This window comes from Canis lupus, chromosome 1, assembly GCF_011100685.1.
Source record: "Canis lupus familiaris isolate Mischka breed German Shepherd chromosome 1, alternate assembly UU_Cfam_GSD_1.0, whole genome shotgun sequence".
NCBI lineage: Eukaryota > Metazoa > Chordata > Mammalia > Carnivora > Canidae > Canis > Canis lupus.
In genome coordinates this window covers 38,044,675-38,056,604 of record NC_049222.1, presented here as the reverse complement: position 1 = coordinate 38,056,604, position 11,930 = coordinate 38,044,675, and the positions used below count along the sequence as shown (strand labels likewise).

Genomic DNA, 11,930 nt, shown 5'->3' with positions numbered 1-11,930 from the left:
TAATTATTTTCACAACACTTACTAAATGATAATCACAATATATAATCATTAAATTCAGCAATGATTATAGAGCATTTATATACTATATCCATATTAAACATATGAATTACATTGTAATATAAAATGTCTTACCCTTTGGAGCTTTGTCACTTTTCTCAGGTAACTTTAATGCTGTCGATGAACCTTCAGGTTTGAACTCTTTCCCATCCTTTACTTCTTTACCATCCTTCACTTCTTTCCCTGGTTCTTTTAATTTGCTATCTATCACAGTTATTTTGCTTTCAGAGCTGGACTCAACTGACAGCTTAAATTCAGGCAATATTTCTTTCAAGAGCTCCCATACTTTGTCCACATATCCTGGGCTTAGATAGAACACATCCACATTAACTTCCAAATTACATTTTTTAACACCACTATCGAACATCAAGAAATTATTGACAGAAAAATCAATTTTCTATTCCACGAGACTAATTTCAACAGTTACTTCAAATTTTAGTTAAAAACACCGTTATACATTTATCTATTCAATAAGCTTTGATTGAATGTCTACTGTGTGCTGGGCCTTGCTGATGGAAAGAGACCAAACACAGAGCTCTGCTTCAAGATGGTGGTATAGGGTTCTGAGCTTAACAATTCCCATGGCACATGGAGTCTAGAGCTACATATGGAATAACTTTCTCCAACAAACAAGCCTATAACTAGCTGAGTAGCTTCTACGTATCTGGAAATGAGAAAAAAAAAAAAAACAAACCCACACTGATGCAGCAAAAGCTTCCTGAAAAGGGAAGTTCATAGTGATAAATGCCTATATCGAGAAACATGAAATATCTCAAACAATTTAACACCTCAAGGACTAGGAAAGGAGAGCAAATAAAACCCAAAACTATCAGAAAGAAGTAAATAACAAAGATCAGGGTAGAAATCAATGAAGTGGAGCTGACAATACAATAGAAAAAAATCAATGAAACAGAACATTTCTAAGCAAAACATTTGTTCAAAGAACAAATGAACAAAATTGATGAATCTTTAGCTAGACTCACTAAGAAAAACATAGAGAAAACTCAAAATCAAAAATGAAAGAGGAGACATTAAAACTAATACTATAGAAATGCAAAGGATCACAATACAATCTATGAACAATTGTATGACGACAAATCAGACAGAAGAAACATAAATTAGAAACATACCATGATTGAATCATGAAGAAATAGAAAATCTGAATAGACCAATTACTAGCAAGGAGATTGACTCAGCCATAAAAACAATCCCAACAAACAATACTCCAGAATGATAGGGCTTCACTGGTGAATTCTACCAAACAATTAAAAGGTAATTAACACCAATCCTCAAATTTTTTGGAAAAAACTGAAGGAATACATTCTTTTACAAGGCCATCATCATTTTGATAACAAAACCAGACAAGGACACCACAAGTAAAGGAAATTACTGACCAAAATCTCTAATGAACATAGATGCAAAAAGCTTCAACAAAATATTAGCAAATAGAATTCAACAATACATTAAAAGGATAATACACTATGAACAAAGGGGATTGATTCCAGGGATGCAAGTAAGTATGGTTCAACATTTGCAAATCTATGTGATACATCACATTAATAAAGTGAATGATAAAAATCACAAAGTCATCTCAATAGATGGAGAAAAAACACTTGACAAAATTTAACATCCATTTATGATAAAAACTCTCAACAAAGTGGGTATAGAGAGAACATACATCAACATAACAGTGGCTATATATGACAAGTCCATAGCAAGCATCATACTCAACTGTGAAAACCTAAAATCTTTTCCTCGATATCAGGAAAAAGACAAGGATGCCAACTCTCATCATTTTCATTCAATAGTATTGCAGGTCTTAACCAAAGCAAGTAGATAAGAAAGAGAAATAAGAGATATTCCAAATCAGATAGGAAGAAAAAAAAATTGTCACTATTTGAAGAAAACCCAAAAGATGCCACCAAAAACTGTTAAACTAATAAATGAATTCAGTTAGGTTGCGGGATACAAAATCAATATACGAAAATCTGTTGCATTCTACACACTAAATGAATCATCAGAAACACAAATAAAGAAAAATATCACATTTAAACTCGTATCAAAAGGAATAAAATACCCAGTAATAAATTTAACCCAAGAGGTGAAAGACTTGAACACTGAAAACTATAGGACATTAATAAAAGAAATTGAAGACAACACAAATAAATGGAAAGACATTCTGTGCTCATTTATTGGAAGAATTAATATTGTAAAAATATCCATACTTCCCAAAGTCATCTACAGGTTGAATGCAATCCCTACAAAATTCTAATGACATTTTTCACAGAAATAGGAAAAACAATAATAAGATTTGTACTGAACCATAAAAATCTCTTAATAGCCAAAGCTATTATGAGAAAAAACAAAGCTGGAGGCAACACTTCTTGATTTCAAACTATGTTAGGAATCTATAATGATCAAACAATATACTATTGACATACAGACACTTAGATCAATGGAAAACAATAGAGAGGTAAGAAGTAAACCCACCCATATATAGTCAATCAACTTAAAACAACAGAGTCAAGGATACACAATGTGAAAAAGCCTTTTCAAGAAATGATGTTGGAAGAACTGGACAGTCACATGCAAAAGATTGAAACTGGAACATTATCTGACACTATACACAAAAATCAGATCATAATGGATTAAATACTTGAATGGATTAAAGCTCATTATACTGTTTGACCATAAAACTCCTAAAAAAAAAAAAAGGCTTCTTGACATTGGTCTTGATACTGGTTTTTTTGTTGTTGTTGTTGTTTGTTTGTTTGTTTGTTTTGGATTTGACTCTAAAGGCAAGGGCAAATAAAAAGTAGGATGATATCAAAGTAAAAAAGCTTCTGCACAGCAAAGAAAATCATCAACAAAATAAAAAAGCAGCCTACTGAATGAGAGAAAATATTTACAAATCATATATGTTATAGGGAATTAAAAATATATAAAGTACTCATACAACTCAATAGCAAACAAAACAAACAACAACAACAATAAAACCCAAACTCTCCAATTAATAAATGGGTAGAGGATCTGAACAGATAATTTTCAAAAAAACAAAACAAAACAAAAAGCATACAGATAACCAAAGGTACATGAAAAGGTATTAAGCATCACTAATCATCAGGGAAATGCAAGTCAAAACTACAATTGGATTTTACTTCATAACTGTTGGAATGGCTGTTATCAAAAACAAACAAGCAAACAAACAAAAAAAAAACAAGAAATAACAAATATAGCAAGGATGTGGAAGAAGAATCTTTATGCATTGTTGGTGGGATTGTAAATTGGTGCAGCCACTAGGGAAAACAGTATGGAAGTTCTTTTAAAAATTAAAAAAAAAAAACAAAAAAAACTACCATATGATCCAGCAATTCCAATTCTGTGTTATTTGAATAAAAGGAAAACACCAATATGAGGAGGTATGTGCACAACTGTGCTTACTGCAGATTTATTTACAAGAGCCAAGATATGGATAAGGAAGGTGTCGGGTGTGGGGTGTGTGTGTGTGTGTGTGTGTGTGTGTGTGTGTGTGTGTGTGTATAATATTACTCAGCCATAAAAAAGATTGAAATCTTTCCATTTGTATCAACATGGATGGATCTAGAGGGTAAAATGCCAGATGTAAAAAGTCAGACAGAGAAAGACAAATACTATATTATTTCACTTATATGTAGAATGTAAAAGACAAAACAAAACAAAATAGAGGGGATCCCTGGGTGGCTCAGCGGTTTGGCGCCTGCCTTTGTCCCAGGGCGCGATTCTGGAGTCCCGCATACGGCTCCCGGCATGGAGCCTGCTTCTCCCTCTGCCTGTGTCTCTGCCTCTCTCTCTGTGTGTATCATAAATAAAGAAATAAATATTTAAAAAAACAAAACAAAACAAAAACAAAATAGAAACAGACATATAGATACAAGAAATAAACTGTTGGGTATCAGAGGGGGAGAAATTAAGGATCAGGTAAAGTAGATGAAGGGATTAAGAGGTACAGATCTCCAGTTATAAAATAAGTCATGGTGATGGAGTGTACAGTATAGAGAGTATAGTCAACAATATTGTCATAACTATATTGTAACAGATAGTCACCGAGATTATCTAGTAACATATGAAAATGTTGAATCGCCATGAGGTATGCCTAAAACTAATAGGATATGGTATGTCAATTATATTTCAGTTTAAAAAGGCAAGGTGGCAAAGTGCTCTCTATTCCAGATGAACTATACCAACATCAGAGAAATGTGCCTAGAAACTAATCATCTCTTCATTTAAAATTGTCTTTTTATATCCATGCAGACATATCATTGATTGTGCTTCTATTATATAGAGAGTCAAGAGTTTTTTTTTTCCTTTTCAAACAGTACAACTGCACTAATTGAAGGAACACACAAGAGATGAGGTCAAGAACTGCACGTAGACCAGTGCTTCCCTTTGGTACTCCCACAGGAGAGTGGAAGGGAAGGTGTCTGTTGGAAATGCCACAGAACACTTTAGTCCCAACTGATTTAGTCCTAACTGAACATGGAAAAAAGTTCTAATAACCAACATGAGTTTGAAACTTCAGCACTCTAAATCTCCTTGACTCCTGTAAAACCATGAACACAACTACAGATCCCTAAGAGGCTTTCTCTTTACATTCTCATCATTCTTGGTAACAGAAACATCCTACTCCTGAACATACCATACCATGTGTCTCTGGAAATATCCTTCTCCTGCTTTCACTAGATGGCTCCTTCCTTCCTTCAAACAAAATCAGTCAACAATAAAGGCTCAGACCAAGTAGGAACATCTCCATGAACCCCTACCTGACCCCTGCCTGCAACCTTGGCTGATAAAGATAGCTTCCATATTTCAACTTAAATGTTTCTTGACAATCATCTATACACTATTTCATGACAGCCTTTACAGTTAATATTGCATATGTATGCACAAATTAACTTTGTAATTTTAAAGTATAATTGTAATTCAAAAGTATATGAATAATGTAAAACGTTCATAGGAAAAAACTCTACAAATCATGACATGCATAGATCAAAATGTGTATTTTTTCCTTTTTAGTTGTATTTAGGAGAAAATTGAGAAATTTGAATGTTTGTATTAGTCTCACTTATTCATCTTTAGACTTTTCCCTATTTTCAAAGGTTGATTACTATTACACATATATCTAGATAATATTAAATAATCTAGTGATAGTCACTAGAAAAGGAAAGAAACTTATAGTAATTATATCTGTACCACCATACAGTAGCTACTTTTTCTATCACCTGCTCACTTATCTTCAGAACAACTATATAGAATTGGTTATTTTATCCCCATTGTACATACGAAGAAAAGGGGGCCTACCTAGAGAAGTTACATAATTTGCAAAATTCACATAGCTTGAAACTGGAAGTGTCAGAACATAAATCTAGCTATGGTGCTATCTCCAAAGCTCAAGCTTTCTCCCCTTATATTATTTTCATAAATTTCATAAGCAACCACAAATTCATGCAAATTGAATATCTAAAACTGCTCAAAATTTTTATTATTGATTTTAAGGTGGCCTCCTTATAATTATGAAAGTATATGAACATTTTTCCATTATCATCTATGATTTCAGTGTCTGATTCTGTCAAGAGACGATTCACAATTTCTAATCGACCGATTTTCTAGTTGTGAATTATTTTGATCTATTTCTTTACCATTGCCCAATGGACTTTCACATCTCTGCTTTCTTTATTCATTATCACACAGGAAAAATTAAGGCAAGATTATAAGCATTCCATAAACTCTAGATAGAGATAAAAATTTAGAAAAGTCCATACTTTTAAACCTCACTACATTTCTACTTCCCTCCATTAACATTGCCCATATTATGTCAAGAAATATTCTCTTCTCTTCGATATCAGAAAAGGATTTTCCATGACAAGACTGAAAAGGGTGTTATCTAGACCTTCTCCTACAATAAAAACATAAGATCAGCTCTCCCTTCAGGAAAGCAGTCCTTGGAGGAAGGGATCTCCCCTTCCATTTTTCTTCCCCCGCAGATATGTTCATTTGAACCAAGCAACAGCCAGTTTATCCTGCTGAAAAGATGCTTCAGATGGTAGGATCCAAATTGCTGGGGACTGAATTCAATCTCCTCTAACCTGAACCTTTTGGGAATGGTAGCTTCCTAAAATGAATCAAAGATCAGAGATGATCCAAGTTGATAACTGTGCTATAGATTTGATCTTATAAAAACCAAACCAAAAGCTCTGGGCTTCGCTGTCCTCATTTGTAATGACACATACCCAGCTGATGAGATCACATGAATGATTAAAGGATATTTTCAGGACTGTGTTTTTTAATTAGAAATGATACATTAAAGTGTCTAATGCCTAATAGGTGTTTCATTATTATTATTTCCTAGTATGTGTAGTTAATTAAAAGTTGCCTTTATGTTTCTGTAGCAACTGTGTAAGTATAAAGGGATGCATATAAATATTTTACCATAATAAAAAATTAACATTGTTTTAATATTTGTAATTCAGATATTTAAAGATTAATTAAATGCATAGTCTTTTTTTTTTAATTTTTTTTTTTTATTTATTTATGATAGTTACAGAGAGAGAGAGAGAGGCAGAGACACAGGCAGAGGGAGAAGCAGGCTCCATGCACCGGGAGCCCGATGTGGGATTCGATCCCGGGTCTCCAGGATCGCGCCCTGGGCCAAAGGCAGGCGCCAAACCGCTGCGCCACCCAGGGATCCCCTAAATGCATAGTCTTTTTAAGAAAACAGAATTTATTCTGAAATTCTCCAGAAATTATATATAATACTATAAAATATTATTTTCACAAACATTCTGTAGTATGTGTCATTTCTTGACATTTTCTTAAAGACTAAGAATATCTTAGTTAAAGATTAAGAATATCTTAGTTAAGCAAACATTACTGGAGACGAAGGAAAAACAAATATGAAGAACTTAACAGTAAAACTTACTGGAGAGAAATCACCTCTGGTAACCATCCTGTAAGTGCATGGATAACAGTGAACTCCCCTAGTTCTCTCCTTTCTGCTACATGGATACTAAAAAAGCAAACAAAAGTATAGTTACTAACATTTGAAAAGAAACACAGAGAGGTATAAGGACTAAGAATCTTTAATAAACAGTGATATGATATGATGATAAAAAATGTAACATTGGTTATTACATATTAAAATATAAGAAAATACTATTCTAACAAAACAGATTTGTTTTGTTAAAGCACTTAAGGAGATTCAAAGATAGAATTTCATATTTATTATAAAAATATGCTATAGGGATGCCTGGGTGGCTCAGTGTTTAGGCAGCTGCCTTCGGCTCAGGTCATGATCCTGGGATCCAGGATTGAGTACCACATAGGGCTCCTGTGAAGAGCCTGCTTCTCCCTCTGCCTATGTTTCTGCCTCTCTCTGTCTCTCTCATGAGTTAATAATTTAAAAAAGATATGCTATAAGCCTTATTTTTAAGAGATACAAATTAATAATCATGTCATATACACAAAACATTCACAAATATATTATAAAATATATGAATTTAGATTATATATATTTTTATATTCAATATATTAACATGGTCTTTAAAAAATAAAACAGTGTCTTTTATCTTTCTGATATCAGTTATTTTAAGATGCCTTTGAGGCTCTATATTAAATCAGTCTCATACCTGGCAGGTCAAGATAGGCATCAGATATCCCTAAATAAATTCTTAGATAATTTCAGAGAGACCAGAAACATCTGTTCTATCCTATACAAAAGAGTAGATATGCCATCATAGCATAAGGTCAAATAAAATTGTGAATGACCAAATATCACTCTTTCCATTTGAGTCCTCCTGTTTTCTGAAGTGATTAATCTATTTACATATAAATGTGCTCATTCTGGCCAGGGGTCACAACTTCAGTCCATCATGTAGCAATAGTGGTGATTGGTGGTATTGACCATACATGTGCTTTTTCAGAAAGAAATCTTATTACCATAGTCACATGTTCTATAATTTATAAATTTGCATAGGTTCATTGTTTATAGATTATGAATTTTGATGTGTCTATAATATATCAGAGATAACAAAAATCTCTTGGGGCATTTCACAGTCTAGTCTAAACTCCTCTGTGGAAAATCATATTTAGGAACAACTATGCAAACCTCATAAAGATAATATTCTGTCCTTTTCATAGCTCACAATGATATTGACATAATTACTACATGTTAATTTTTTAATGTAGAAAGCTAAAACTCATATGAAAATAATTACTATGGACTATAAAATCTGTGAAAAATAAATACACAGACAGATGCAAATTGTACAACACAATACAGGTGTCCACTAGAAAGCTTCAGAAATGTCTTACATTTAGTGTGGTCCTTTATTTTCATGCTGGATTCATCTGGTTTTTTTTTTTAAATAAAAATAATTCTATTTCTTAGGTTGCTATAAAATTCTATGCAACTATCTCTTTAAGAAAGACACAATGCCACTCCCAACTTTCCAGGTCACATGTTTAACACTTCACTGATGTTAATTCAGCTCTAATTCTCAGAACTTCAAGTTAGGTCTGAGAATTAGGAACATGAGAAACATTATGTTCTTTCAAAACAAACAAACATACCTGTCACCAGTGTGAATACTTAGTACAATTCAGCTACCTAAAAGATCTGGGCTGAGTTCTTTTAAAAAATCATTGAAATTAAGAGCTGTGAACTAGGTGAAACAAATTCCAAACAGAGAAATCAAGGGTTGACGATAGAAAACAGAGATGACAAGGATAGCAGTAGGAGTGGCTGGTTTTGTTGTGTAGCCTTCGGAAAAAAAAAAAAAAAAAAGGAAAATCCATGAAAACCTGAGCAGGCTTCTGATGGACAAGGCTCTGTTTACTGAAGGGGAGAAGGCTGAGCTTTGAGCAAAGTAGTCTCTGTTAGAGCATGTGGGTGTTCAGTTGAGAATGAGATGCTCCCACACCCTGCAGGAGGGCAAAAGTCATCAAATGCAAGCTGGATGTGAAAATTCTCCCAGTCAGCAATGATACAAAGTTGCCATGCTTTGGCAAGTTAAGCATCTAAGCTATTTTTGCATGGTTAGGGTGGGGATGGATTGACCTAGGGTCTCTAGATGGAAGCCAAGAGAATAAGCATGGCAGACATGGCCTCTATGTTGGTGCACAAGACCTACAGGAATGGAAGACACAAGCAAATTTCACAAGAGCATTGAAGCAAATATGAGTAGTTTTCATCACAAATGTATTAAAAGGAACCAATGTTACATGAGGAGCAACTGACATCCCTCAGAAGAGTTCAGGTTTTCAATATTAGTAAATTTTTGCTGCATATGCAGAAGCTAAACCTTGAACTGGATTCTGGGATGTATTATTCAGTATTTAGATGAACCAATATTATCTCCTACAAAACAGCTTCTTTCTCACATTAAGCTGAAACATTATTTTTCATGATTACTTGCTATTCATCATAAGAAAGCATTGGATATAGAATAATTTTTGAGTATTGTCTCTTGAGAGAATTTTGTCTTTTTGCTGGCTAACCCAATATTTCAAATTAGTGGTTTTGGCATATTCATTTTTATATTAGAATATTCATGTTGTTTGGAAAGCTCTTTTAAATTGATTTTTTTTTTAAAAATAAAGCTATGTAATATAGCTGTATAGTTGTTTGCTGTTTGTCTTTTTGTTTTTATACGAGTGATCATTCTTCCTTCTACATACTCAACATTTGCCAGCTTAATGATAGCTTTACACAAAAGCATTGGCCAGAGTTCAGATTCATAGGTTGTGGCTGGAAGCAATAGATTGTTGTCTTCATCAAAAGGCAGAAAATCATCAATAGTTATCTTTCTCCAGCAACCCTAAACATAAGAAAAAATGAATATGTCAGTGATTTACATTCTTTTTTCTCATCCATTATTGTACACCACTGATGTTACTCTTTACTGCTTTTTAAATTTTACTTTATCTTCTTACATCTAAAGCCTGGCATACTGGTTTTCAGTTCTACTGAAGCTGAGAATTTTTGTTGACCATTTTATTTAATATCAGCACATCCGTAACTATATCAATAGCATCACTATTTATGTGTTCTTGCAAACACATTTTTGGGTGCCCCACCTGCATCATGCAGTAATGTGTTATTGTTAAAGTGTTTCAAATAGCAGAACCAAAACATTATACTGCCATGGATAATTTTGGCTGTAATTAATAACTCCATATAGTCATAACACAAATTCTCCAAATATAAGTAATTATTTATCCTGCTAGACTAAGTGATATTAAACTTCCAATTGCCAGATTCCTTCTACTCCTAATTAAAGATCTAATTTTGATCTGATGAAGTTAATACTTTATTTAATAAAATCATTATATATTTATCTGTATACATATTACTTCACAATTAGAAGTTTAAAAAGACAAATGATAATATTAATAATTATGTCAAAAACTATATATTTTTTAATTTTGGTTTTACATGCAAAATTTTATCATAGATTTATTCTTTTGAGCAAGAAATATTTTCAGTAGTGATACAGACATTGTGAACCTAAAGACCTGCACAACACATGGCCTAAACCATTGACTTGCAAAGAATCTAGTGAGGGAAGACCTATATGCAAACAATATGAAATATAATGTGTTCAAAGTGCTCTAGGACCAGAAAAGAAAGTGTGACAAATATTGCTGGTGGAAAGCTTCACAAGAAGGTAACATCTGAACTACAGATTCAAAAAACAGTCTACAGTTCCCAAGTAGATAGGAACAATAGGGTGAAACATGGTTTCTTTGTATGGCATGTATAACTGTGAGTTGATACGCCTTCTTTCCTGGTTGCAGTGTCTTTCTTTCTTCCCTAAGAGATGATATAGGGCAAGACAGGGTTGAAGCACAGGTGTTTGGCCACTCTCTCTTCTAATTTCAAATGATATGACCCAAAGGAATACACAGTGAAATAAGTCAGACACAAAAGGACAAACATTTTATAATTCTACCTATATGACATATACGGAAAAAAGTGAACTTACAGAGACAAAAGGCATAATAGAGGTTACCAGGGGCTGAGAGAAGAGGGGATTGAGAAATTATTGTTTAATAGATTTAACAGGTATAGTTTGTGTTTGGGATGATGAAAAAGTTGTAGAAAGAAATAGTGGTGATGGCTGTACAACATTGTAAAAATATTTAATGCCTTTGAATTGTACATTTATAGTGGTCAAATGCTAAATATTACATTATGCATATTTTACCACAATAAAAAAGTGATAATAGCAGTACCCTTTCTTTATTTTAATTTTCAAAACAAATTTTTGAAGGAACCAACTGGATCCCTATGAAGGAAAAGTTTTAAGCTGCTATAAGAACTTAAGTTAAACCAGTTCAATGAGTATCATCTGCTTCCATCTGATCAATAACATATTTCAATTGAGAATGCTTTGGAAAAAAAAAAGAGAATGCTTTGATTACTAATTACCATTGAACTATAAGTCTACATAGATGAATTGCATGGCATATGATTGCATCTCAAAACCGCTATTGTGAAAAATACAAAGGGATAAGTGTTCAATATTACATATCTAAAACATAATTTAACTGGACATAATAACGTTCTTAGGACTTTTTTATTCTTTAATATTAGTATATTGGTTGGGGTGCTTCCTTAAAGCTTATGAAGAAATTAAATATTATATATATAGGGGCACGTGGGTGGCTCATTCGGTTAAGGGTCAGCCTTCAGCTCAGGTCATGATTGCCAGGTCCTGGGATAGAGTCTGATTCGGGCTTCCTGCTCAGTGGGGAGTCTACTTCTCCCTCTCCCTCTGACCTTCCCTGACTCATGTGTGTGCTCCTTCTCTTTATCTCTCAAATAAATAATATCTTTA

General features: G+C 33.3%; 1 protein-coding gene across 3 annotated transcripts in view; it reads right to left on the bottom strand.

Moving 5' to 3' along the window:
* ADGB (androglobin) overlaps positions 1-11,930 on the bottom strand; it is a 162,651-nt gene that overhangs the window by 107,709 nt on the left and 43,012 nt on the right. For all 3 annotated transcript variants that reach the window (XM_038526280.1, XM_038526278.1, XM_038526279.1), the window contains exons 6-8: positions 9,769-9,908; positions 7,013-7,099; positions 133-362 (exon numbers count right to left, since the gene is read on the bottom strand). In XM_038526280.1, the coding sequence (XP_038382208.1) occupies positions 133-362; positions 7,013-7,099; positions 9,769-9,908 (457 nt within the window). The remainder of the gene's footprint in view (positions 1-132; positions 363-7,012; positions 7,100-9,768; positions 9,909-11,930) is intronic.